The following is a 27,923-nucleotide window of genomic DNA, read 5'->3' as shown; positions in this document are numbered from 1 at the left end:
CAGATCAAACAGATTTATTGAACTTATAATTTCTTTTGATACGTCTCTCTTAAATGCAAATGCCCTCCTACGCGTACGGCCCCGCAAGACGTCTATAGACATCTTTCTATTCTTCTTTCTATTGTATCTGGCGCTGCGCGCCCGAACGTGTTAACTATTTTGCTAGCCGTCTGTTTAGATAATCCTACTTTTGTGTTCACTCCATGTCTGATTGATGACACATTTTATGTAAATACCACAGAGAAATATATAGAAACACGCGTCTGCCAAACGGAAGGTCACTGCTGGAGTAGTTGGGCACCTTCTCGGAGATTACGTCGTGTAATTTACGGTCGACGTAATTCCATAGCTACCTACTTACTCGTAAAAATAAATCTAAAATACAGAAGAGTAACATGCAATTAACGTAAGACATACGAAGTCACTACCTGGCCTGGATTTTTATTTTATTGGTTTCGGGTTTCTCAAAAAATCTCAAGATAATTGTATATTTAGGTACATATTGTATTGTTTAAAATAACAAATAAATAAATTGTTTACTAAGCAATAACACCATTTCAGGTGCTACTAGCCGAGCTTCGAGACACAGAATACTACTATGCTGTGAAATGCTTGAAGAAAGACGTCGTGCTGGAAGACGACGATGTGGAATGTACGCTCATCGAGAGGAGGGTGCTCGCGCTCGGCACCAACCATCCTTATCTGTGCCACCTGTTCGCGACCTTCCAGACTGATGTGAGTGTAAATAAATTATTAATTGTCATCTGTAAACTTTTTTAAGGGTTCCGTACCCAAAGCGTAAAAACGGGACCATATTACTAAGACTCCGCTGTCCGTCAATCTGTCTGTCACCAGGCTATACCTATCTCATGAACCGTGATAGCTAGACAGTTAAAATTATCACAGATGATGTATTTCTGTTGCCGCTATAACAACAAATACTAACAAGTACGGAACCCTCGGTGGGCGAGTCGGACTCGCACTTGGCCGGTTTTTTTTATTACGTGAATACACTGCAGTTTGGTCGACATAGTGACCAGCGACTGCTTATTTTATGAAAAGATTGGTGACGCGACCGAAAGGGCCACATCCGCCATATCACCACCGAAGACAAAAAGGAAAGAAAAGTTACAAAAATAAGGATAGAAAAAAGCAAGAATAGAGAAGAAAAGTTAACGTAGAGCACAACAATGACGCTATTTAATATGCAAACGTTGGTCGCTAACTAATATGGTGTTGACCATACAAAGATCTACCCAGTGCTATTTTGTTTTCTTATTCATCTATAACGCGAGCACGTGTATATATATATAATCGTTTATTTAATTTGTCATTTTCTTATAGTAGGTATGTACCTAGCTTTCGAATCTAAATATCCCTGATTCTGAATCACTTTAATTAGTAAGTACGCGTGAACGAAACAAATTAGTGCAGCATAAGGCGATTCATTAATCTTTTCAATGGGGAATGCCGGTAAAAGTTTACTGTAGATTAGTTATTTATCGCTATTATTCCTCTATCCTCTAACGTTTAACCCAAGAATATCAACTACACGGTGATTAATGGCCATGTTTATTTAATATCTACTGACTGACACTGATTGTACTCACCATCTAGTCGCACCTGTTCTTCGTGATGGAGTACCTGAACGGCGGCGACCTGATGTTCCACATCCAGCAGAGCGGCCGCTTCCCCGAGTCTCGCGCGCGGTTCTACGCCGCCGAGATCGTGTCGGGGCTCAAGTTCCTGCACAAGCGAGGAATTGTTTACAGGTAAGATATATTTTTAATTAAGTAAGATTATATTGGTAATCGAACCAATATTTTTTGTTGATATTTTGTCCCGTCAACCAGGAGACAATAGTAAAAGAGTTTGTTAGACAAATTTTTGAAACACATGCAGCATCTAACGTGCGTAGTAAACGGTCCTATGATTAAATAAATCAAATTAATTATTAATGAATTCGAAAACGAAAAAGTCATGTGTCTCTGTGTTATGTACTTGTTTTGTGCAATAAAGTGTTTACCGCTACTACTACAACATAGCAATGCCAACGCGTTAGACTTAACGCTCTAAAGAACTTAGATAATATTTTAGATTATTTAATACTCTGCTTTCCAAGTTCACCTACCTTTTTATTTGGCCAAGTTATTCACTGACGCCCTTGTTTTTACAAAATAACAATACATTCTAAAATAAATATAGCTGGTCAAGCAAATCTTGTCAGTACAAAAAGGCGACAAATTTAAAAAAATGTAGGCGCGAAGGGATATCGTCCCATAGAAAATTTGATTTTCGCGCCTTTTTCTACTGACAAGATTTGCTTGACCAGCTATATATCATTAATTCATTTCCACATTCTACTTTTAAAGGGATTTGAAACTGGACAACATCCTCCTGGATTTCGACGGGCACGTGCGCATTGCCGACTTCGGCATGTGCAAGCTGCAGATCTACTTGGAGAAGACCGCGGACACTTTCTGCGGCACTCCGGATTACATGGCCCCTGAGGTACCTATATCTTAAATTTTGATTTGACCTTACTGTACGTACCATAACATGCAGTTAGGACACGCTCCTTCAGTGTTCTGTGTTTTAAGATGTTTTTCCCAAGCTAAGTAATTTTAAGAAAGTATCCCCGTGTTGAGCGCATGTAGAACTTGCGTGGATGCAGAAAGTTTTCTTGCAATTTCCCCTGGGAAGACCGACATGCTACAGTTACAGATAGTGTTTTCCAAGACTATTAGGTCCGTACTCAGTAGGTAAAGAAGCGTGGATGTAAAGTTAACTAATGTGAATAGTGGATGATCTGATTTACGTCAAGGGCCCTAGACGGATAACGATAAAAAAAATCATATATTAAATAGGAAAATGTAATAGGAAATAGCATTTTTCAATTTGTTTTGTAAAACCATATAATTTCACCTTACCTTGTAATATCTTCAGATCATCAAGGGCCTGAAGTACAACCAGACGGTGGACTGGTGGTCGTTCGGCGTGCTGCTGTACGAGATGCTCATCGGCCAGAGCCCCTTCAGCGGCTGCGACGAGGATGAGCTCTTCTGGTCCATATGCAACGAGATGCCGTCCTATCCGCGCTTCCTATCAACAGATTCTCTCAATATATTAACACGGGTAAGTTCAAGAAAAATATAACTGTGTCAATATCACGGGCGTTTTGAACTTTTACAAAACTTTTTTGTCGAAGTGTCTTTGTCTTTTGATGATATTTTTGGTTCCTTCCCACACAGAAATTAAGAGGACAGTTTGACCATGATCCAACTCTAATCATTTATGCCATACCCTAATTAATGTTCTTTTCCCCAAACTGGCGTACCGTAGCGTACACTTACTATACCATCTTTCACAGTTATTGGACAAAGACGCGCGTACGCGACTGGGCAGCATCGAGTGCATGCACGGAGACGTCCGCGACCAGGACTTCTTCCGCCAGATCCCCTGGGACAGGCTGGAGAGGCGGGAGCTCGAAGCACCGTTTAAACCGAAAGTGGTAAGTTTAAGATACTTTAAAAGGAAAAAACAGATTTGGCGAGGTAGATCGATGGTCTGGTAAATTTTGCACGACTCCGCTGGATTAAGGATGGCGAGGCGAGGGATCGATTCTTGTGAAAATCCGTCTCTGATAGCATTTCCTGTTTATATATGATGTCGCGGGAACGGGGACCAATGATATTTTACATAGGGTCATTATTATTTCCCATAAAGTTTCAAGGGAAACAGTCGTGTTGCCTATCCTTGCCTAGAACATTGAAAAATCTCAAACACAACGCGTTTAATTTAAGCCAAACAGTAATAATTTGCATCGATAGTAAACAGGCCTACTAAAACGGAAATATTTTTTACTGCCAAAGCGCTTGGCGCCTTGCCATCTAACGGTCTAAATCTACCATCGTATTAGCCGTACACAATAAATTGTGCAATCATTCCAGACTAACATTTATTTTACCGAAAAGGCATAAGCAATAAACTAAAAAATGACGAGCACTGATCCGATCTGGAGTAAAAACAACACTTATAAGTATTTAGGTATACCTATATAAAAGTGACTTTATAATCAGTTTAGTAGGTAATGAGCTAATGAGGCAAGGATGAGGGAAGGCTGTTGCTTAACTTTTTATTGTTATTACTTTTTGGGCCTACCGCGAACACTGAAGTTTGCAAATTGCGGGCATCTTTCTCTTTTACTCTAATTAAGAGGGAAGAATAGCTACTGACAATAGGTACTTTTTCATACAATTTCCATTTCGGGAGAAAACGGTTTCCACTAACTAAATCTTAATAAATCACTTTGATTTTGATGTCGATCGCTTCAGCATAATATAATGTAGTTTTAAAGGGCTTCGCTTTAAAAAAAACTGCAAATAAAATAAAAAGGAATACCCATAAACCTAGTCTTTCATTGTGTAATTAGAGTGATAAAGAAAGATAACCGCAGTTTGCGAACTTAGGTGTTCGCGGTTATAGCCGTTTCCTGTCAGCCAGGAGACAACAAATAGTATCATAGTTTTTAAAGAAAAAATGTAACACATTCAAATAATGGGCCATCTACGTAAAATTTGTGAATTGAAATCCTTCACACAAATCACAGTTTTAAAGAGTGACCCAGAAGACGTAAAACTATGCCAAAGACTGACAAAAAAAAGTTGACTCACCCTTAACATGAAGTAAGGACATTACATCTGTACTTACCTGTTTACAAAATTGTTCGCAGCGGCACCCACTGGACACGCAGTACTTCGACCGTGCGTTCACCGGCGAGCGGCCGCGGCTGACGGCGGTGGAGCCGCACGTGCTGCGCTCCATGGACCAGCAGCCGTTCCGCGGCTTCTCATACACCAACCCTAACGCGACCGACCGCTAAACTAAACCATATCATCACTTAGTGATGGTTGAATCTCTTTTGGCTTAGCTTCGAGCTCATGGCTGTTAGCCTTAATCGAACCAGTATAAATGTGATCTCCGATTTCGCAGTCATTGGGGCGTTACACTGACGAGCTCAGTCGAAACAGAATGTTTCTTGAATTAGGAAGATGTCCGATTGACGAGGAGAATTCGATTGCTTTTCAGCGTTTCGTTAAACGATTAATTAAATTGTGCGAAGGCGATACTAATAGCTATATTAAAAGAAAATATAGCTATACAATCAAAATATTTAAATTTTATTTTGATGAAGCGTTTTCCGAAGATAACTACTACTGAGACAATTTGATACTATTATATAGAAAAATACAACGTTGATAGGTTACGGCCACACGGCTGTCTATCGGCATATGTATCTGGTTTTTTTGAGACACGCAGTTTCGTAGTTGGAAATAATGGAATTAGTAATTTTTGATATAAAAATGAAATTGAGATAAATGTTATTTATTTTGCGGAATTGTTAACTAATGAACTAATAGGTAAGAAGATACTATTTAAAGCGATTATGTAGTCACAAACAGTTATTCGGTCAGCGTTCCTAATAAACTTTAGGTAACTTAATGTATGTGTATTATGTGTTCTAATAAAAAATTCTTAGTTATTTAATGGTAACTATGCTGTAGAATATCGTTTGGTCTTTTAAAAATTACCCTACAGGGTGCCTATGATTAATTTACGGATTGATTACAGATTATCCTGTTTATAATACATTTATTTATATGTGTGTACATTGAAAAATACTATTAAATAACAAAAAAATGCAATTACTTAATGCTCAGTTGACATGTACATAGATACTGACGTACATGCCTTATTAGTTATTACTTATTTGTAAGTCAAGTGTCTGGTACACGAGTAGAATATAGCCTGTAAGTAAATAGATTTACCTATACCAGGATACATACTCAGCTACTATTTTTGAAATGTATCACGACCTGTAATTAAGAATATGCAACACGAATGTCGGCGACGATGAATATTGGTCCGTCCGTACTTAACTGTCAAGGATGCAATTGGATTTGCCCCCAACAAAATTTACAGATTAAAACAAAAATGTAGCTCTTAATTACTAGTATACATTGCCCAATATTGATTATTAGTTTTGTTGGGTCTGAAATATTTACCAAGTACCTATGAAATTCTACCCTGTTGTACTTGCATTGTTTGTTAAATACATTTTTATTCGTCTTTAGTTAAAGAAGTTTTTTTATTTCATATAACACCTTGGCAGTGAAATACTTACTCTATATCATAATTTTAAACAGCTGACAAGTTAATCTATTTTTATTTTAATGTAATAATAATAACTATTAAAACCAGGGCAGCTTGATGTGGCGAGCTGTTGGGGAGTGACGACCCCACGGACCCGAGTGCTCCAGAGAGTCGGTCAGGGTCTCCGTCTCCGGCACTTCGTCGGTCAGAGTGGACCCCAAGGGGACCCGCAGGACTCTCCGCTCTGGCTTGCCTTCATTGGCCGTCCAGAGGGGAGTCGTAAGAGCTATATGCTCCAGGGGTGGAAGTGAAAGATGCATAAGACGCGAGTTGGCACAGTGGCTGTTAACAGACACTGGGTAGAAAGCGGCGCACACCTCTCGACACCCCTGAGCCGCTCATACCGGCGTTGCTTCTGGTCGTCTTCACGACGGCAGTTTCAGGGGCCCATCTAGTCAGCGGCAAGTCACCACCTGCCTCGATAACGTGTTTTAACATTGTTATGGCAGGTGTCCGGACTTCTTTACAATAGCCCAGTCTCATTGTCCACCCAAACTTCAATCCATAGACCGGTATACTGTTTACTTTTTCTACAATAGTCCCAATGCCTGCTGCGACCGGTTCATGGGTGTCTATTGTTGCGCCTGTGAACGGGTTCCAGCAGGCGTACATGACATTAAAGCTCTCCAAGGGGGCCTCTACGTGTTGGATCTATATCCCCACGCAAGCCTATCAAAAGACCGGGATGCATAGGCCCGTGATATCCAAGGACAATTAAAATTAGGTTTTATAAGCAATTAAGATTAAATAAATATTTTCTTTATAAAATAACGACAAACACCCAGCTTAACGTGTCCTAAGTGAATAACTAAATGAATCACAGACATTAATAGCACCAAGTAGGTATAATTAATAATAGGTACCTACTCATATCTCTCACTAGAACTCGCACGTAACAAAAGGCCTTGCATACCTAAAGAAATATTTTATCTTACTACTTATAATTGTATTTTCAACAAAGTTTACAGTTTACTTCGTTGGACTAAGAAAAAGTTGAATCGATATTTCATGTAACGCATCTAATAATGAAACGGGAAACTTCACGCTTACCAAGTTATGAAGATTGACATAGACATCATTTCGTTCTAGTCTCCTGCCTGTCGTTCGGGTACTTGAGGAGTATATTGTACAGTTTATGTTTAGTGGCCACAAACAGCTTGTGCATGCCTTTAAGCTCGCAGATATCCAGCGCTATAACAGCAGGCTCTTTCACTTCATCCTGATCGAATTGCTGCACGTTTAAATTATATTTAAAGTCATCCCTCAACAAATTTATTGCTATCTGAAATGTAAATAGCTATCATTTAATTAAGTAAGTACATTTGGCTCAACCATAATTTTATTTTATAAATACCTATGTAGTCAGCCAGGAGACACAGTTAGAAAACTACAGTACTTATTTACATATCTAAAGTTACATGTCGTTGTTGAACTGAACAGGTGGAGGTTGAGTAAATGGGTTTTTAACAAACATACTAAACATAATTACCAAACTAACTGTATATATTCTTTATTTATGATTTTAAGCCCGTGACCCAGGAGACACAACTATGGCAAGGAGTAATAATAAAAATTGACCCATCTCAAAATGAGTGGCTACAATCTAAAATAAGCATATTACCTCTCCGTCTACGAATCCTCGAATTATCACGTCCCCGTGCTGCAGGGCGCAGGTCATCTCAGGATCGTCATAGTGGTAATGTATCATGTTGAGTGGTGCTACACTTACATCGACAAATTGTACGGCAAAAGGAACTGAAAAATATGCATTAGTTTAATGGATACCTATATATAGGTACATATAATACAGGATTTTTCTCAACCCTTAGCCATATTTTACGAGGTGAATATTCAGGCCATACTGGTACATGACTATGGAAAATTGATAACAAATAAATGTTAGTTATAAGTATGAAATATAAGCTTACATTTTATAAAGGCGTTGAAAGTGGTGAAGCCTTTCCTGCATGACGTTGTCATATTTAATTTGGAGTTTTCGATCATTTTTGTAGGTACTTCCGTCGTGTTAACTTTTCGAAACATTCTACTGTTTTTTGTGACCGTTAATAAATGACCCCACTTTAACGAAATGTACACATCTTCCTTAATGACGTGGATGATCGAACTTCGTGTTCTAGGGATTTCTCCGTAATATTTTGCTAGCGCTTTGACTGACAGAACTCTATTTATAGCAGAGCATTCCCAAAGGACACATTTTTTATCAATTACATATACACGATTTCCGATCAATCTACAAAAAAAGTAGGTAACATTAGTTATGTACCAAATACCTAAACATTAATAAAAAAATATATAAATATACACTATACAGAATGTTTTTTTACAATACAATACAAATACTATTTATTGCAAACCTCAATAAGAAAACAATACATAAAGAAAACAGCAACAGAAGTAAAGGTAAACAACGCGGTCTTATCGCTAAAAACCGATCTCTTTCAGACAACCTTTAGGTTTTTACCAAGTAACCTAAAAATAGTACCTTACCGCCAATGCAAAGACTCTACAAATGCATGTATAGATCCATTCCCAGGCATTCTCAAAGGAATATGAAAATTTTGAATATTTATTTCCTCATCTTTGTCCAACTTGATGAACATGGTCACTCTGTGTGTATTGCTGTCATAGTTGTTGTCAGTGACTACCATTAATATATCATCTGATTCTTGTACATCAACACCTGGAGATAGAATGTTGTCAAATTACACACCTACCTTCCTTTACTTGACAAAGATATAATTCAAAAAATACAACAACTTACAATTCAGTGTCAAAATACTTTTAATGACTTGAAAACTTTCAATATCATAGCATTCAACACTATTTGGGTGCACAACTATTATTTTGTCTGAAACAGTTTAAAATTTAAAAAAAAACCTACACTAAGTACAGCATTGTTTTCATAACTGAAGCAGATGTTAATAAATACCAATTTTTTGGAAGGAGGGTAAAATGTAGCATATGGTACTCAGACCATTAAGTTATTGAAAGTACATATTCTTAAAATTGGCTTAGTAGTTGCAAACTAAAGTTGAACACAGAAAATAAACAAAAAAACAACATATTTACACATTCTACCTATACATATGGCTTTGCCACTACATTTAATATAACATGCAATAACAACTAATTTTTATTATTCTGTTTAGTTGTCCAGGGGACGATGATGTCATTTTTTTTTAATAAAGAAGCAGCCTTTTTATAAAGAAGTGTTTAAAATGAACATAAATTCTCATATTTCTTTCTAAACATATAGTCCAAGCTATAAATACTTGTCTAGGAGACAACACTATGCAATGAGATAAATTCTAAGAAGAGTTTATTGGCATTTTTTCCACCTATTTCATGTGTGTAGGTAAGTATTTAAAGGTAGCCTATTTCAGATAAGAAGCCAAATCTGGAACTATGTTGATGTACTATAAAGTCATATGTATTATAGTACCCTTATAGACATGCATATTTCTGACATCTGACTTTTCCACTTCATGAAGTTTGAGAGCAACAGCTGATGGCAATTTAGTCCATAAGAACGAGTTAAAGTACAAGTCTTTCCAGCTGAGAGTGGTCTTAAGCTGTTGTGTCATACCATTATTCACCATTCCATCTTCTGCCAATGCCTGCCATAAATATTGATTCTGTAGACATAAAAATCAAATGAGTAAAATCTATTTCTGAAAAATAAAAACAAAACTATGGTAAGTAAGCATGTCCTAAATTCACTTCCTTTTCCTTAATGAACTTTAATATGACTAATAGATAGATATTAATGCCATTATTCTTATAGTACATTACGATACAAGTGCGAAAAATAGGAAATTCGCAACAAGTGGCGATAAATTAAAACACAACCGAAGGGAGTGTTTTAAATCGACACGGGTTACCTAACCGCGAGTTGCGTGTGCGAATTGCCTATTCGCACATGTATCATACAATATATTACAGTACATATGGCAGTTAAAATTTTCGACTTAGTTACGTGATGTGCTAACTGTTGCACTAGTGCGGTAAAGTAGCACTTTACTAAAGTAAATAAAGTAAACAAACATTTTTTTCTTATAAATAAGTTAGACCAAGCTAAGCTGGCAGAGATTTTAATAGCCCTGACTGTGCAAGTGTTATTTAAATAGAAGTTTGACGTTTAAAATAACATTTGCACAGTGGGCTATCAAAATCGCTGCCAACTTAGCTTGGTCTAAAATGGACATGAAAAGAAATATTATGATTTAAGTATAGTGTGTTTCTTACGTCGCAAATACATGTTGCTATTTCTCTCCATTTCTTGTTAACAGCAAAACAACATCTAAGTGATGTAATGTTCAGTTTCTTAAAAATGTAGATAAATATTTCTGTCGGAATATCATCCCAGCCGGCAGTTGTTGAGTAGCGATATATCATCTCATTATCCAAAGGAGACTTGGTACCAGGAGCACTCATGGTCGGAGCTTTATGATTAACTATTTATCATTATTTATAGAAATATTCCTGAATTTTAAAACCTCCACCATTTCCATCAACCAACTTGTAAACAAAATAAAATTGAATTTGAAATGTCAACATGACAGAATGGCATTGGATGAGTTTCGTTCATAATTTTATATAACGAGGTATTAATTAGAAATAGACACGACAAAAATGATTTATATTATTACTCTTGAAATAAAAAACTGGTAAAAATTGGTTAATTTTATTAGCAGTTTGAATGAAAAATTGTTAAGTTCACGGAGGTTTTTTTTTTTGTATTTTGTTTCAGTGGCTTTTTATTCTAGGTATTTAGTTGTTTTCGAACATGCCTATTGAAGCATTCAAGAAGAACGTTCATATACTCAATTATACTCGGAACTATAACTTCACTATGTTTCGGTGTGTGTGTGTGATGTGTATGATTGAGTGATATACAGCATTCTTTATAACCAACTAACAAAAATGAAAATAGATCACAAAAAATTAGGTTATAATTCATACTAAGATTTTTTATCTCTATTTAGCTCTGGTAGGGTTGAAGGCAAAGAGTAGTATAATATATGGTTGAAGGAATCCCCTCCAAAGTGCTATAACTGTGGCTATAACTACTTTGGAGCGGATTTTCTGAACGCTTCCTAACATTTTGAGTAATTTTGACAATTGACATATTGTGGATTGGTTGCTGATATGGTGATATTAACGTAGTGATTATATGCTCTTTGGTGATATTGATATTGCATTAAAATAAATAGCCGCTTTCGTTCGTGTTTTGACAAAATAATTGATATGAAAACAATATTAATTTTGCTGAGAAAAGATCAGTTCAAAGCTTAGCCAATATTAGCATATATTAATTACTAGTTATTAGATATTTAACCGACGTCCACAATTTCCAAAAATGGTAAGTTAACCTTAAAATGGAATGATTTTTTCATCGGAGTATTTATCATTTTCTACCTAATAAATTGTTTCCCTTGCACCTGCGCAAATAATATTTAGTACCTGCACCGTTCTCATATACTTTTTTAATATTAAGCCACATTTTAAAATCCGGTGTTTAGTAGGTATATTTTTTTACAAAAATAAGAACATCGTAATTATTCATACACTAGCATTCACATTAGATTACAACAGACCTCGAAATTACGACCAGCGAGCCTGTAAATTCTCTCTGCGAAACGTGCTAAACTCCATACAATCTTGCCTGCGAAAGTGCAGTAACGGCCTGGCTGTGGCTCCCGGGTCAAAGTTTAAACTCTAGATCACACCATCAAAGACATTAATTACATCAAGTATTTGTAACATATATGAATACTACTACTAGTTCAGCAACTTTAGCTGTACCTGTAAATATATGACATTCTTAAATCTTACTGTGATTTTCACTCTTTACAGGCTCGTAATGCTGAGAAGGCAATGTGAGTAAACTAATAACTTCATATTCTAACTGTGCTCTAGTAAATTTAAAAAAATAGAGTAAATTTTATGTTATAAGTTTAAAAAAAAAAAAAAATAAAAAAAAAAAAAAAAAGCCCTTTATTTCCAATTTACAATTGTTTTACATTAGAAGTTTTAGCATATTGGTTAGTAAGTTTCTTATAGTTAGTAGTTAGTGTTAGGTTTATGTATTCTATTTACTATCTATTTATTTAATTTGGACCCCTCTTTGGGTGTAGGCCTCCTCCAATTCTCTCCATTTCTGCCTGTCTTCCGCTTTGTTTAGCCAGTCTTTCCCTGCAATTTCTTTTATATCGTCCAGCCATCGTTTATATGGCTTTCCTACTTTCCTTTTGCCACTTGGGCCTTTCCATTTCGTTGCCAATATTGTCCATCTATGGTCTTTGTACCGTGCGATGTGTCCTGCCCACCGCCATTTTAATTTGAGGGCTTGAGTTAGTGCGTCTTGTAACTTTGTTTTTTCTCTTATAGATGTACTCTTTATTTTTTGTATCTTTTTTATGTTGAGCATGCTCCTCTCCATGGCTCTTTGGGTGGTTCTTATCTTTCTCTTTATTTTATCTGTAAAAGTCCATGTTTGGCACCCATAGAGCAGGCTCGGTAGAAGGCATGTATCTGCCACTATCTTTTTTAGGTTTAAGCTGTATTTGCCTTTTAGGATTTCTTGCAGTGACCAGAATTTCCTCCAGGTTATGTTGGCTCTCCTTTCTACCTCTTCTTCGTTGTTTATTGTTGTAAAGGACAGTTGCTTTCCTAGATATATATATTGGTCTACATAGTCTATGTTGTTGCCATTGATATTTATTTGTATTTGTTTGCTGTTTGTCATTATTTTGGTTTTATTTGTGTTCATTTGTAAGCCTGCTTTGGTGCTTTCTTCGTCTAGTTGGTTTATAAGCACTCTTAGTTCTGTTGCAGTTTCAGCTACTATGACTATGTCGTCTGCAAATCTCAAATGGTTTATTAACTGGCCCTCCAGATTGATGCCTTTTGATTCCCATTTGAGATTCCGAAATATGATTTCCAGGACAGCAATAAAGATCTTGGGTGATAAAGGATCTCCTTGTCGGACTCCCCTTTCTATCCTTATCTGTTTCCCTCTTGTCTCCAGCTTGACTCGGCTGGTGCTTTTCGCGTATATATTCTTTATAATATTAATGTATTTTTGGTCCACATTAAGCTGTTTCAATGCATTCCAGATTGCGCTGTGATTGATGCTATCAAATGCCTTGCTATAATCTATAAAGGCGACGTATAGGTTCCTATTAAACTCTTTATACTTCTCTATCATCTGTTCTAGTGCTTGTATGTGATCAGTGGTGCTGAAACCTGCCCTGAAACCAGCCTGCTCTCTTGGTTGTGAGTCGTCAATTGTTTTGGATATTCGCCTTAACATTATTGAGGAGAACAGTTTGTATATGCTCGCCAGTAAGCTGATTGGCCTATAGTTACCGATGTCTAAGGAGTTGCCTTTCTTGTACAGCAATATTATGTCGGATGTACACCATTGCTCTGGTATGGTTTCGGAATTAAGTACCATATTGAATAGATGTGTTATATGTTGAAGCAGGATTGGTGTACCATGTTTTAGAGCTTCGTTTGTTATTCCATCAGGACCTGGGCTTTTTTCGGTTTTCAGCTGCTTTATGTGCTCATAAACTTCTTTTTCTTCGATCTGCTTTACTGGCAAGTTTACGTTATTCGCAATGGGTGTTTCCTCTTGTATGTGGTTGTAGTCTTTCATTCTGTAGAGTTCTTCGTAAAAGTGTGTAGCATGATTTATTACGTCTTTCCTTGTTTTTGTTTCTTCTTTGTCTTGTCCAAGTTTTTGTATCCATGATTTGTTTAGATTGTTCTTTTAAAGCTCTCTTTGTACTTCTGTGTTTCTTTAGGTTCCTTGTTATTACTTCCTTCCTGTGATTCCTGTAGTCTATTCTTATAGATTTCTTTGTTTCCTTGAACAGCCGGGTAAGTTCTTTCTTCATATCTTGATCTTTGTCTTTCTTATACATTAGTTCTGTGCGTTGTTTTATGAGTTGTATTGTATGGTCGCTAAAGATTTTGTTTGTTTTTGTGTGGTCAGTCTTAGTCTTCTGTGTTACGCTGTCTATTATTGACTTTTCTATCTTATTGTAGTAATCTTGAACATTTGTATCTTCTGTTTTGTTTCCTAGTTTTGTCTCTAAGCCTCTGATATAACTTTGTATTTCCTCTTCTGTCTTTAGGCTTTTCAACGAGGAATGGAAGTTTTTTCGACTCTTTTTAGGAAGTTTTAAGTTAAATGTTGCTCTCAGAAGTCGGTGGTCTGATGGAAATAGTACATTATTCAGGACTTCGAAATTAGTGATATGTGCTGGTTGGTTTGTCATTATGAAATCTATTTCATTCCTGGTGTTTTGGTCAGGTGATATCCAGGTCCATCTTCTGTTCGATCTTTTGTTATAAAAGGTATTCATTATGAAGAGTTTCTTTCCTAATGCATAGTCTAACAGTCTTTCTCCTCGTTTGTTTCGGTCTCCGTAGCCATACTTGCCCATAATTAGATTTTCTTCCTTCTTGGGGTAGCCTATTTTTGCGTTGAAATCTCCCATGACGATTATTTCGTTGCCGGCTAGGGAGTGAGCTTTGTCTATGTCGTTGTAGAATTTTTGGATTTCATCGTCGTTTGATTTATCTGTGGGGGCGTATACCTGAATTATCGAAAGTTCTGCCCCGTCTATGTTGAGCTGAAGCAGTGCTACTCTTTCTGAGAGTCCTATGAAATTCGTGATTTGGTTTTTCAGATTCTTTTTTATTATAAACCCCACTCCGTTCAGCCCTTTGGTTTCTCCATAGTAGCAGAGAATATTGTTTTCGTATTCTTCTATACTGCTGCCCATTCTTCTAACTTCACTTAATCCTACTATGTCATGGTTTATTTTACCGAGTGCGTTGTTTAACTCTATATATTTTTCTACTGATGCTAGAGAACGTACATTATAGGTGCAAATTTTCAATGTTGTCTCTGTTTTAATGTCATTTTGTAGTTTTTTTCTGCGTACAGGCTCTTCATTTGTTTTGAAATTGTTTTTTTGTTTAAGGTTCCGTTGTGTAGTTTTTGGTTGTTTTATTTCGCTGGGTTTACTGGTTTATTTGTTTGATTTATTTGTGGTTCTTTCGTTGGAGGGTTACGGTCATAATTCCCCACGATGACCGCTATTCGTCTTGGTTGTTATAAGTTTAACCCATTTTAATCTTGAATTCATATGTTAAACCGCAATCAGTCTAGAAAAATGTTTTAAAGACCGTATCGTTAATTATGGGAAAAACTTTACTTAGCCTTTTTTTTTTGTTTTTATATTTTTATTCAAAAATTACACATGTGTTTAATTAGTCCTTTAATAAGGTACACATTTCGTCCTGGGAGCTCGACGTAAAGCATATGGTTTGGACAAAATTTACCCAATCCTCCCCAGTAACAATAACAATCATGGACAAATACTACAAGAAAATTTGAGGTTTGACAATATTACATAAAAAAAAAAACCTACTAACATATGATTCGTAAAACAAAACATCTGGGCATAGTTTAATTATTTCTATTAGTTTAAAAAAAAAGTTTTGGATCTGCATGGTGGCCTTTTAGAGAATATGGCATGTTACTTACGACTTTGGTATCCAATATAAGTAATATAACTATCATGGAGCGTTTCTATCTATCGACCTGTTCTAGCCATGGTTCAATGCCATGAATGTCCTCTAGGCTTTGGATTTTGGTAGATTCTTTTAGCTGTCTCCCTCATTCCGCTTGCGTCCGAAATTTACGGGATTCCAAAATGTTGCGAAAAAGTAGTTTTTATGTAAAAATAAAAACTCACCACATTTATTCTGTGGATGCTCAATTGAGCAATCATGAAAAGCACACTTAGGTAACATGTTTTGGCAGCATATTAACCTTTGGCCTGGGGGAAGCCTTTTCCGCACAAGCGACATACAAATAATAAACCAATAATAATTGAAATTTTATGTAATTGTAAAAAAAAGAAGCATGAAATAAAGGCTATTACTATTAAAGTATTAACGTTTTGTTTCTTTAAATCAGACCAAGGAGTCGGTGAAATAGTCTCAAATCAAGCTCGATAGGCTTGTCCAAATTATATATTATAGCATAATAAAGTCCCTAAAGTAAGTAAAAATTAAACCTTATATCAGATATGGCTTAAAAAGTCCCTCAGACAGATCCATACCCTTAGAACATAGTAATATATACGATACTTTAAAATAATCTGATTCTCTCAAATTTTTACACTTTTTTTTTATATACGTGTTGCAGTATTACTTCCTGTTATAAGCAATAAATATCTCGAAAGGTCTCTATTCAGTAAGACAGGTATATTTGACCTATTTATACCAATAAACAATAATTAAATATGGGGTGGTCGGATCGTGTCAGAAAGTTCTAATGTTAGCGGCATTGAAGCCTATTTAATGCGTCCGATGACAGAGTGGCTAAGCACATATTTTACTCTGAGCTGCCAAATGGCAAGCGGAAACAGGGCGGCCAACTATTGCGCTACAAAGATGTGCTAAAGCGCCACATGCGGAGATGTGACATTAAACCATCGCACTGGGAGGCTTCGGCACAAGATCGGCCGAAGTGGAGGCATACAGTGAGTACAAAAGTCTTGGAGCAAGCCTTCGAAGAGCAGAGGCGAGTAGATCTCCATGCGAAGCGTGACGAGTTAAAAGGCCCGACCACCTGCGGTCATCAATAACAATTTTGTCGGAGGGGTGCTGACCTGCAGTGAATCATGCGGCCCGTACATTTGCTGCTAAAATCGGTTATGTCAGCCACCTGAGAGCTCACGAGCGTCGCTCTCAATAATCAGTACTAAACAGTCGCCGTGTGGTCGAAACCGGCCAGGATAGTATGATGAATAAAATATTGGAGCAGCCAAGGAGCTGACAAATATCTGAACACCTTCTATTTTAACTGCTCATGTACAGTACCTCTATATCTGTCAATGGCTTTATTGAATTTACGCTTGTGTCAGGACGACGTTAGCGCGCTGGCGGGCCGCGCAGGTGCAGGAGACGGGCGGGCAGCGCGAGCGCCGGCCCTACCTCGCCTCTGAGTGCACCGATTTGCCACAAGCCGAGAAGTGGCGTCTGCAAATCGTCCGCGAGATCGCTAAGAAGGTTGCGCAGATACAGAACGGTATGTATATTATGTTTTACTGTCATATCAGGACAGTTCGAATAAAATGGCAGCGGGAGCGCCGGCCCTACCTCGCTTCAGACTGCACCGGCCTCCCCCAGGCCGAGAAGTGGCGTTTGCAAATCGCGCAGATACAGAACGGTATGTTTATCATGTTTTACTGTCACCGTATCAGGACAGTTCCAATAGAATGGCAGCGGGAGCGCCGGCACTATCTCGCTTCAGAGTGCACCGACCTCCCGGAGGCCCAAACGTGGCGTCTGCAAACCGTTCGCCAGATCGATAACAAGGTCACGCTCACGCATATTATTCAAAACGGTATGTATCACTGTCACCATCCAGGTCAGGTTCCAAGGATAGTTCATTTGCAAAGGCAGTTTAAATGCATTAAAATTCATGACTACGTCTTGCTTCGTCTTGCTCTTTGTCACTCATTATAATTTGGGTTAGCCATTTTTTGACGTCAACCGTTGCTCACTAACGAATACAAAATATTTTATCCAATTGCACTGTACTCGTACCTTGTACTTTATTCAAGGAAATTTAAAAATAATCTATTAGGCCATGCTGTTTTTGTCAAAAAAGATCTCTAAAATATAACAGTTTTAGGATGTAATAAATTCACAGTTAAATAGTCAAAATTTAAAGTAAAGCAGTTGCCATAAAGCCTTACCTGCAATGGACAATGTTTCGGAAAGGGCCCCGTCTCCCGCACGAGCTTCGCCAAGAGAACCTAGCATTCAGCGAGATCCAAGCCCTCAAAGAGAACCAAGCATACAACGGGGTCCAAGCCCTCAACGAGAGCTAAGCATGCAACGAGAACCCAGTATTCTACGAGAACCAAGTATTCAGCGAGAACCAAGCATTCTACGAGTACCGACCCCTCCGAGACAACCGAGCATTCAACGAGGACTAAGCCCTCCAAGGCAGCCAAGCATTCAACGAAAACCTAGCATTCAACGAGAGCCTATTGTTCAATCAGAACCTAAACGAAACTCGTTAGTTGGAAGTCGACAGGCATCTATTTCATCTCCAAAAATAGGTTCTCATACATCGCCCCGCATTTCCGTTAAAGGTTCACCTGCAAAGGGCAGTAGAACTCACTCACCGGCGAAACAAATGTCTCATGATATATTAAAAAACAAACTCAGCATTTCAAACGCAAGTCAAAAAATGGCAAGTAAAGAGGACACAAAAGATACGATTGCCAACCTTGAACCACAAGGCCAACGTATTAGTAAACATATCGAGCAGTTAAATGATTCGGTGAAAAAACTGGCTTTGCAAACGTCTGTCTCACATTCGGAAGCTTTAGACACGAATATAGATAAAATTGCAGAGATGAGTAAAATACTTACACACGAGGCCAATACTCTCAGGCAATCTATCAAGCATTTGTCCGAGGACATCTGTCGCACGGAAGTCGGGTTTGGACAATATACGGAAGACATAACTGATTTCCCGTATCATCTCTTTTTATTAGAAATCATTATCAATAAAATTCAAATGAAATGTGATTGCTTCGATATGGACTGCAATAATCTCGTTATATCCGCACATTTTCTGGGCAAACATCCCATAATATTATACGACTCGAATACTAACGGCTGTGTTGAAGACTTTTTCAAAATAAATATTGGAAAATCCATCATGTTTGCCATGACGTACGACAAAATTTGTGCCATCAAGGACTTTGAGATCGTTTTAGATTTGAACAAGCAACCTCCATGTTCACATTGTATAACTAAAATAGGAACAACTAAGATGGATTACACTAAAGAATTCTTGAGTTTGAGGGAAGAATTATGTATGAAATGGGCCGATGAACAGCCAAAAGATAATATTATTTGCACCACATCCACTCCGATGCTCAAAAATCAGTTTTATATACTTTGCAGCGATAGCGAAGATAACGATGCGATTGGTATAATAGAGGTGTCCGTGCGAATGTCGTTCTTGGGCAAAGAGATCACGACGGCATTTTCCGCTTCGCCGACGCCAAAAGGCACCTCACGTTTGCTGAAGGAGGGCAACGGTATGACGATGTACTCTTGTCAAAAAGTGGAAATGGATGAACAAGGAAAAGTGTTATTGGATGAAGACGTTCTCGGCAAAAACAGCTGCAGACCTCTTACCAGGAGTGCCAGTCCGATGTCAGAGATTTCTTCATTATCAACTCGAAAACCTCATTTCACGGGAGGTTATATGGATCACAATAATCTAGGTAACAAATTTCAATCTCTTAAATAGTTTTCACGCTAACAACATACATTTGTACTTACTTAAATTCTTTTACATTTATTTTTAGGTGGTATGCCGAGATACGATGAAATTTTTACAAAAATGAATGACAACGAGTTGAAAATACGAGTACCAAAAAGCACGAAGGTGGAACGAGTTGGAAGATACGAGAAAATTCAGGAACTTTGTGAGTGCGAAGAAACCCCGTACAACACGGGTGACCAGATACAGTTCCAGCTGCCTTCGGACATCCGCAAGACAGACAACACCTACACGTCAAATCTTAAATACACCATCGATACTCCGCTCAAAACGTACGATACAAAGAACAGAAAAGTTATAAATGTTACGCCGACCAACTGCTCCGTGCCGGTGGATATGGAGAAGAGATTGCACTCACAAAAGGATGTTTTTATTCTCAAAATTGGGAAAAAACTAGAAACCAAAGACAAAAAGACCGATTTAGAAATAGAACTTGTGACTCCAAAAGCTCCTGGGTCCGAACCCGTTGAAAATAATACAGTCTCTCAACAAGTCAGCAATTCTAAAATTAAGGATAAAAAGAAGATTAAAAACAAAAAAGGCGAAAAAGGAAAGAAAGCCAGTGTCAAGGCATCCAAGACTAAGAAAGCGAAAAAAACAAAATAATATGCTTTAATCAATTCAATATACATATCTACATACTCCACCTAACCAAGTTTTTAATGTTATACCCTTATACCTTTATTCGTAATGTACACAACCGTGCGACCCTATTTCGCAGTGTCAAGTCACTTTCTTCTACGATATTTACGAAAGAGGTATTTCTTTATTCTGGTTCTCATCAGGTCACAACTCATTTAATAACAGTATGCCTGCCTATTAGCAATTACTATTATTAGGCATTCATTTTAGAAGCCGTCGCACGACTGGCGTAACATAGGTATTTCTCGGCATTTTTCAAGCACTATCGTTAGATAAGTTTAGGTTTGGCCTATGCCTAAAATAAGCACTAAAATACTTACTCTGTTATTTAGCTGGTCTAGGCGAGTTCCGCATCCGCGACTTGAACGACGAGATCAACAAGCTGATGCGCGAGAAGCGACACTGGGAGGTCCAGATCAAGGCACTCGGCGGGCCCGACCATGCCCGCGTCGGGCCGCGGATGCTGGACCAGGACGGGCGCGAGGTGCCGGGCAACCGCGGCTACAAATACTTCGGGGCCGCTAAGGATCTGCCAGGTAATATTAGTGTGACAAATGAATGACTATTACTTATTAGATTAGGTATAGTATAATAAGCATCAAATAAATAGTGACAGTCAAAGTGGCCAAATATATCGTAGCACCTTGTTATGAGGGCTATCGTTTTTTTGCTCACCAGTTGGCGCCTCTGTTGATGGTGGTCCAAAAGACAGCTAAGAACAGCTGAAGAAGCTAAAGAACAGCTGTCAGTCATTGAAGTGACAAGTGACATTTGATATTTCGAACTATGGAAAAGACCACCATCTACACTAGCGCCCCTAGCGGCAAGTTCATACGCGTTAGCCCTCATTGTTATATTTCAACAAACACGGTACTTTGTTATTGTTGAAATATGTGTTCCGATATATTTTGACTTTCGACCGTCCCTATATGTTTGATACAGACTGTACCAATGTTTAAAAAAATTTGCTGTAACCTACTGGCATATTTTGTAATCATTGTCGCCGCTACTTGACCTAAGGCAACATCGGCAGGGTGTTATGCTCATTTACCCCGTGGTCTTTCGATTTGGAGATTACTTTAAAATGATTTGACATGTCGTATTCAATATAGGTGACTTGAACCTGTATGTTACAGGCGTGAGAGAGCTGTTCGAGCAGGAGCCGCCGCCGCCGCCGCGGCGCACTCGCGCCGATCTCATGCGAGACGTCGACGCCGACTATTATGGCTACCGGGATGACGACGACGGGCTTTTGATCCCACTCGAGCGGGAGGCAGAGAAAGAAGGTGACGCCTATAGTTCGGTTTTCTTAGCATTAGAAAAAAGGTAAGCGATCTTGACGTGTCTTTTTACTAAAATTATTTTTGAAAAATAAGTCACTGCAATAATAAATCATATACGATTTTAAATTATTTTGCTTTCATATGTAATATAAACTAATTCACATATTAACACGTCAAGATTGTTTACTTTTTTTCAAATGCTAATAAAACGAACTATAACAAAGAAATTCTTGATAGTCTGTGTGTGTCCCAATACATTTCACGACTCTTCTCTTTCCGCACACTAACTTTTTTTTGCACTTCGATGTTTTTTTTTTCATTTTTTATAAGTTCTACGTGATTACACTTTAGCGAAGGTTAAATAGTTATAGGTGTATAGTCTAAGACAAATACGTGCTTCGAATTTGACAGCTTACGTAGATGACGCTTTATTGTTCTGTTTTTATATGGTCACAATAAATTCAGTTACAATAAAATATATGGCGGCATTCAGTAATAACCGTAAATATATGGCGCCATTCAGTAATAACCGTAAATATATAAGCGACTTGTAAATAAACAAGCGTATTCGTTACAGCGATAGCGCGAGCCGTCGACGAGTGGAAGAGAAACAAAGAGGAGAACAAGGACCAGGACGTGCCTGAAGAAGAAAACATTTATCCAGAAGATGTAAGTTGTACATTTCCAGACCTCGGACACTCGATCTAACAGTATAACTAGTATGCATTTTTTCAAATGATTTTTACGCCGGATGACCAGTGGGCCAAAACAGCCACCCGTTGGGTCCCATGAATTGTAAGGCGTCACGGTAGACCTCGGCGGAGATGGCGGGACGAGCGGGACTCCTTTGACAAGGACTGGTGGGAGACTTCCGAGGATAGGGATACGTGGAAGAATAAGAGGGAGGCCTTTGCCCAACAGTGGGACAATATGGGCTTATAATAAATAAAGATTTTTACGCCTCACACCCTAATCTGCTAAACAAAAGCCTTTGTTTCTTTTGTTCAGCGGTTGTGACTGAATGGGAACAAACTCGTTCAAAAAGAAATTTTACCGTCGTATTTATATGGTTCAAATTATGTAACGGCTCATTCTGACGCCACACAGGCATCGTCCGATCGTCCTTCATTACCCAAACTCGTTATCTCAGAATGAGCTGTTACATTTTGAACCTTAATACTATCACGATAGTTATTATTCACAACGACGGGACTTAATCGCGTAAAATAAGTTTTAAATTTACCTCCGTAAATTAAACTTAAATAAAGGAAATAAATAAAATAAGGGAAGGGGAAGGGGTAAATAAGGGAGGTAAATTTAAAGCTTATTTTACGCGATTAAGTCCCGTCGTCGTGAATAATAATGAGTAAAAATCGTGAAAGTTTAAATCAGTGTATCACGATAGTTGCTTTTTAACGACATGGTTGCTTTGGCACGCGACTAAGGCGCCTCTCCATAAAAGAAACAAAAGGTTTTTGTTTAAGGCCGTTCCATCGGTTTGCCGCTGTCTTTGTCACATTTCACAGAGACAGCGGCAAACCGATTTAGTGTCTGAGGCCTAAATATCATTTGAGAAAATTCATACTATAAATGCATGTTGTAGACAGTTTTTAGGTCAGGCCACTTGAAAAGTTTTGTTATTGTTTATCAGGACATCATTTAGCAATGTGAGTCGACACTGTAATGCGGCCCAATCCTTGCATCTTTACGACAATGTGCTTGGCGTGCGACACTTATACGTTCAAGGTGTTAAAAACTTATTTTTCTACAGCCCGACGACAAACGAGTCGACGATGATGACCCTGAACCACAAATCATCACCTCTCACGTGGCCGTGCCCTCGCAAAAAGACATCGAGGAAGCGCTGCTCAGGAAGAAGAAGCAGGAACTTCTAGAACGATACGGCTGCCTAGACGTCAAAATGGAACAGAGCTGACAAACTACTCTAATATTTCCTTTTATTTTGTGTAATAAAATTGTGGATGAGAACGAGAGGACTGAAAGAAATAAAACAGAATCAATTCCATAATCATTTCTTTTCATTTGAACAATTTTATTATAAATTGCACATAGCTATTATAATCACTAAGCAAAATATACATTTCAACACACACTTTCGTGCGATTGTACTCACTGGCTCAAAGTATTACAATCATAGACAAATATAACTAGAACTTGAAATTAAAATATTAAATTTAATCTGCAGACTACAATAAGGCCATTAGCCGGGTCCACACATAGCGAGCATACGCGCGAGGCAATTTCCTCGCGCACAAAACGGCCAGTGTAGAAGTGCCTCGACCGAGGCGCGCGTGTTGTATCGCTATTTTAGACGTGCCTCGCGCGCGCCGCCTCGGCCGAGGCACGTCTACACTGGCCGTTTTGTGCGCGAGGAAATTGCCTCGCGCATATGCTCGCTATGTGTGGACCCGGCTATTGACATATCTAGGACGGGCCTTACGGGCACTAAGAATGGTGCTAGTTCAGCGATGTCACTCACGAATTCAAGCCAATCGTGCAGTCTAACATAACTAGTTGCGACCAATCGCGCGCGTGATGCGAACTCATCAAACAACAGCGTTGTGGCGTTAGACTGCACGAGTGGCTCGAATTCGTGTGCGTGACACCGCTGTACTGGCCCCATTCTTATTGCCCGTAAGGCCCGTCCTTAGATATATGTCAATGAATAAAGCGAAACAGATCGTACAAAACTTATAAATCAGCGTCAACTCAAAAAATCTTGCACCCCACATACATTTTATTGTATTGGGTGCGTGCAATGATAGCGATACAAGTGTACCTTGCAAACTGAGAAAAACCTACAAAATATAATCACGTAATTACATTAGGAATGTACACATCTAACCAGAAATCTTATAAGCCTAATAAGTACCACAGTTTAACATTGGAGTTTTATTTATAACGAATCTTATAGTATTTTTATATTGCTATATTTTCGGTGCAAAAAAAATAAGCTCCAGTAGAAACCTTCAAAAACTAGACATGTAAGCAACTAAAAGTATTTCGTATTGCCTTTTTCCTGAACATAGAGGTCTGAATTTGTTCGTTGCTCGAAAGTGTTCAATTATAATATACCAGTAAATTCTGTGAAATGGTTCCCATAAAGTGGTTTCTGCAATAAACACAGTAACAATACTTGAACACCGACATCTAGAATTGAATTAGCTCTAACTGTATTTTCTATGTGACTTTTTTCTCGTAATAGATGAATTATTCTTAATTACGAGTGAGTAATCCTAATTGACAAACCTCATAGCGAAATGACTGTACATCTAAAATTATTATTATTGCACTTGCTACCAAACAAGTAAACATTGTTTTATATCCAGCATTGTAGAAGCTAACACGCTAAGCCGTTGTAGCCATGCAACATTTCAGAAGATACTTTCTAACATTATGTTCATCCGGCTATTGAGCCACAAAATTGTTCCGGATATTCTATATTCAGTTGGCTATTGTTTCAAATATTTGAACATTTAACATAAAGATAGAATTAAGAACAGGAACTTTCTAAGTTCAGCCGTTGTGGTACTCGTGCTCCGAATGGTTATGTTATGATACAAGTACAATTATTGCCCTCAAGCAAATATGAACCTTATGTCGTGCATTTCGAAGGCACAGATTGCTGACTAAAGAGAATTGCTGTAACACTTACAGATGCACCCCCTTATTCATAAACGTCTACTATACTTGACAAGCCGCTAATAATCGTTTGTCCCTTTCCGACGTATTGGTATGATGGAAAGGGACAAACGTTTATTAGCGGCTTGTCAACTTTAGTAGACGTTTATGAATAAGGGGGTAAGTCAATAAACCTTTACTATCGTATTTTCACGGAAACGCACAAACGTGTTATGCTGTTTCAATCAGTTTCAGTACCTACAAAAAATACTGAGGTTGACTGAATATACAAATACGAACGTTTCCGAGAAAACACGATGGCAAAGGACTGTTCACTACATCTGTATAATTTAAACTTGAAATTCTGTTCCCAAAAGTAGTTGCTGAAATGCTGTTTGGCAGAATATCTTATTTATAACATCCGTAAGGCGTTTTTTTACCCACATTTCCGAATATACATTATTTAGTTCTTTTTTCAGCAATAATTTGATGTGCTAACGCTACAAACTTATTGTTTTAATATTATACATTTGACGATTATTTTAACTTTCAGCATCATGAATACATTGTTATGTAATGAATATAACATGCACATTTATTTCTGTTTAACGTCAAAAATCTACTTTAATTAAATTTACCAACTGATTTTTTTTTTCTACGTCGGGGGCATGTGCAAGTAAATAATTTTGCGTCTAACACTTGTTTCTAATTATAGATTGAAGCGAAAAAGACGGGTCCTTTTTTGGTAAATTTCAGGTGTATTTATTAGTCCACGCATAACGTACTGTACCAATACAAACCTAACGTTTGTATGAATACGTATATTTCGGATCTCTTATTCTCGTATAACAGTAAATGCTAATGGAGTATCCTTTCCTTTAATAGGTATTAATGTAAGTATGACTTAGCCAACATCAAAATGTAAATAAATAAATATTATACGGACAATCTTACACAAATTGACCTAGTCCCACAGTAAGCTGAATAAGGCTTGTATTGTAGGCACTAAACTACGATATATATGATATATAGTTATATATGTATAAATACTTATACACATAGAAACCATCCATAACTCCGAAACAAATATTTGTGATAAACACAAATAAATGCCCTGACCGGGATTCGTAGGCAGAGTCACTATCGAATAGGCTACAGAGGCCATCTAAAGATGTGGTAGAATATAAATACTTTGCTGTAACGAATAATATTGTCAGGTTTAAAGAGTAAAGGTTATTACAGATTGGATATTTCACTATTAGTGGTTACATAAAATATTAATAATCAACATTCATCTACCAATTGGTGTTACCAAACAAGTTTCCAATGATTCGGTTTAATCGGTAAAATTAAAAAAGGACTCAAAAGGAAGCATTTTAATCATCACCAGTAGGTTTATTTTAATCTAGTTTTTGTGCACAATAGTGTTTTAACAATGGTTTAGAAATGTTGACAATAAATTATCGGCGCTTTTAAAAATCCTGTAAGGTCAATACGGATAAGTGTGGCATAGGGGTGAGTGTGGCTGGCATTCACATTGCCAACCTGTTTACACGTTGATTAGTGTTTATTGCGAGTTTATACATTGGCTACTTGCGCCTAGTGGCAAATGTATGAACTCGCAATAAACACTAATTAATGTGTAAAAGAATCGAATGTGGCGGCAAGCTATCTTATACCGACCCTAGTTTTAGTTTCATGAAAACGTCCTACGTTATTAAGTTAAGACTGGAAGAGATTCTGTTGCTTGGTGTCGTTTTCGAAGTCGCTCCAGGCGTTGTTGAGCTCCATGAAGATCATTTTAGCGATGTTTTCGTTGTCTGTACCCATTTGCTGAAAACGAAATATTTGAAGTATTTTTCACCAATTTAAAATTTATACACATTGGAGGACCAACAGCGATCACAAATAAGAGCTATGTTATTGCAAAATACACGTGCGGTGTGAGATATTAAAAAAAAATTAAAATTAAATTCTTTATTCAACGACCAACTAGGATCAATCAGTGTTAGTAATGCTTATGGGTAATCTAATACTACGGTTAGTAACAGCAAAATTAATTATATTATTATCAATTCCGTATTATATATTTATTTACAGATTTAAATATTTATAAGTTCCTGCGCACATGAATGAGGCAGCAGTTGTTCAAATAAACACCGTCAACCCTGTCTGCAATCATGGTCAGGATGCTGTTGGAGCTAGCCCGGACTCTGCGCACCAGGGAGGTTGCTCTCTTGCGCATAGTGGTGTAGAAGCAGTCTACCCGCGCCTCCGCGAACATCCCTGCTGACGCGCTACAGAACCTAGGCAGCCCCATCAGCACCCTGTACGCGTTATTATATTGAACGCGCAGAGCGTTGTACCGTTTACGCGTATAGTCTGCCCACAGACTGCTGGTGTAGAAGCAAGTACAATAGGCTCTAAAGAGACTGAGCTTTACCTCCCTCGAGCAGTGAGCAAATCTGCGGGCTATCATATTCGCTCTGACGGACAACGCTCTGCGCTCGCGCTCATTGTCGTCGTCGTCTTTTAGGTCGGATGTCACCACATGACCTAGATATTTTAATTTATCGACAACTTTTAGTGATTGGCCATATAGTTTAACAGGTGGAAACAGCGGTGGGCTTTTACCCTTAACCCTAAAGACGACACACTCGCTTTTCTTAGAATTATAAATTAGCCCATGGCTCGCTGCGTATCGCTCGCAAATGGAGATGAGC

The 27,923-nt window shown here is 37.9% G+C and overlaps 5 protein-coding genes across 10 annotated transcripts in view; 3 read left to right on the top strand and 2 right to left on the bottom strand.

Moving 5' to 3' along the window:
- Window positions 1–6,188, top strand: part of LOC134743216 (putative protein kinase C delta type homolog) — a 49,838-nt gene extending 43,650 nt beyond the window's left edge. The window contains exons 8-13 of one of the 5 annotated variants that reach the window (XM_063676600.1): window positions 562–735; window positions 1,618–1,772; window positions 2,373–2,511; window positions 2,947–3,135; window positions 3,371–3,511; window positions 4,733–6,188. In XM_063676600.1, coding sequence (XP_063532670.1) covers window positions 562–735; window positions 1,618–1,772; window positions 2,373–2,511; window positions 2,947–3,135; window positions 3,371–3,511; window positions 4,733–4,882 — 948 coding nt within the window. In that variant the 3' untranslated portion in view covers window positions 4,883–6,188. The remainder of the gene's footprint in view (window positions 1–561; window positions 736–1,617; window positions 1,773–2,372; window positions 2,512–2,946; window positions 3,136–3,370; window positions 3,512–4,732) is intronic. The other 4 variants (XM_063676601.1, XM_063676597.1, XM_063676599.1 and 1 more) reach the window with 4 other exon arrangements.
- Window positions 6,189–6,537: 349 nt separating this feature from the next.
- LOC134743233 (uncharacterized) lies at window positions 6,538–10,755 on the bottom strand. Of its 2 annotated transcripts, XM_063676638.1 has the most exons (7): window positions 10,480–10,755; window positions 9,677–9,869; window positions 8,996–9,082; window positions 8,722–8,914; window positions 8,142–8,464; window positions 7,835–7,968; window positions 6,546–7,495 (listed from the first exon to the last, which is right to left on the bottom strand). In XM_063676638.1, exons 1-7 carry the CDS (start codon window positions 10,666–10,668, stop codon window positions 7,289–7,291), a joined length of 1,326 nt encoding a protein of 441 aa, XP_063532708.1. In that variant the 5' UTR covers window positions 10,669–10,755; the 3' UTR covers window positions 6,546–7,288. The 2 variants fall into 2 exon arrangements, with proteins under 2 accessions (XP_063532709.1, XP_063532708.1); XM_063676639.1 differs by lacking the exons at window positions 8,142–8,464; window positions 8,722–8,914 and having other exon boundaries at window positions 6,538–7,495.
- Window positions 10,756–11,371: 616 nt separating this feature from the next.
- Window positions 11,372–23,586, top strand: LOC134743244 (pre-mRNA-splicing factor ISY1 homolog). The gene is made up of 7 exons (XM_063676652.1): window positions 11,372–11,596; window positions 12,091–12,113; window positions 17,187–17,350; window positions 20,608–20,811; window positions 21,412–21,561; window positions 22,136–22,227; window positions 23,330–23,586. The coding sequence occupies exons 1-7, from the start codon at window positions 11,594–11,596 to the stop codon at window positions 23,492–23,494; spliced, it is 801 nt and encodes a 266-aa protein (XP_063532722.1). The 5' UTR covers window positions 11,372–11,593; the 3' UTR covers window positions 23,495–23,586.
- Window positions 17,922–20,258, top strand: LOC134743221 (uncharacterized). The gene is made up of 2 exons (XM_063676620.1): window positions 17,922–19,574; window positions 19,659–20,258. The coding sequence occupies exons 1-2, from the start codon at window positions 18,029–18,031 to the stop codon at window positions 20,237–20,239; spliced, it is 2,127 nt and encodes a 708-aa protein (XP_063532690.1). The 5' UTR covers window positions 17,922–18,028; the 3' UTR covers window positions 20,240–20,258.
- Window positions 23,580–27,923, bottom strand: part of LOC134743217 (cyclin-G-associated kinase) — a 37,076-nt gene continuing 32,732 nt past the window's right edge. The window contains exon 19 of the mRNA XM_063676603.1: window positions 23,580–27,033. Within this exon, the coding sequence (XP_063532673.1) occupies window positions 26,923–27,033 (111 nt within the window). The 3' untranslated portion in view covers window positions 23,580–26,922. The remainder of the gene's footprint in view (window positions 27,034–27,923) is intronic.

The sequence above is a fragment of the Cydia strobilella genome, chromosome 7, assembly GCF_947568885.1.
Source record: "Cydia strobilella chromosome 7, ilCydStro3.1, whole genome shotgun sequence".
Classification (NCBI taxonomy): Eukaryota; Metazoa; Arthropoda; class Insecta; order Lepidoptera; family Tortricidae; genus Cydia; species Cydia strobilella.
Note: the sequence above shows the minus strand (reverse complement) of the source record. Positions and strands in the feature narration are given on the sequence as shown.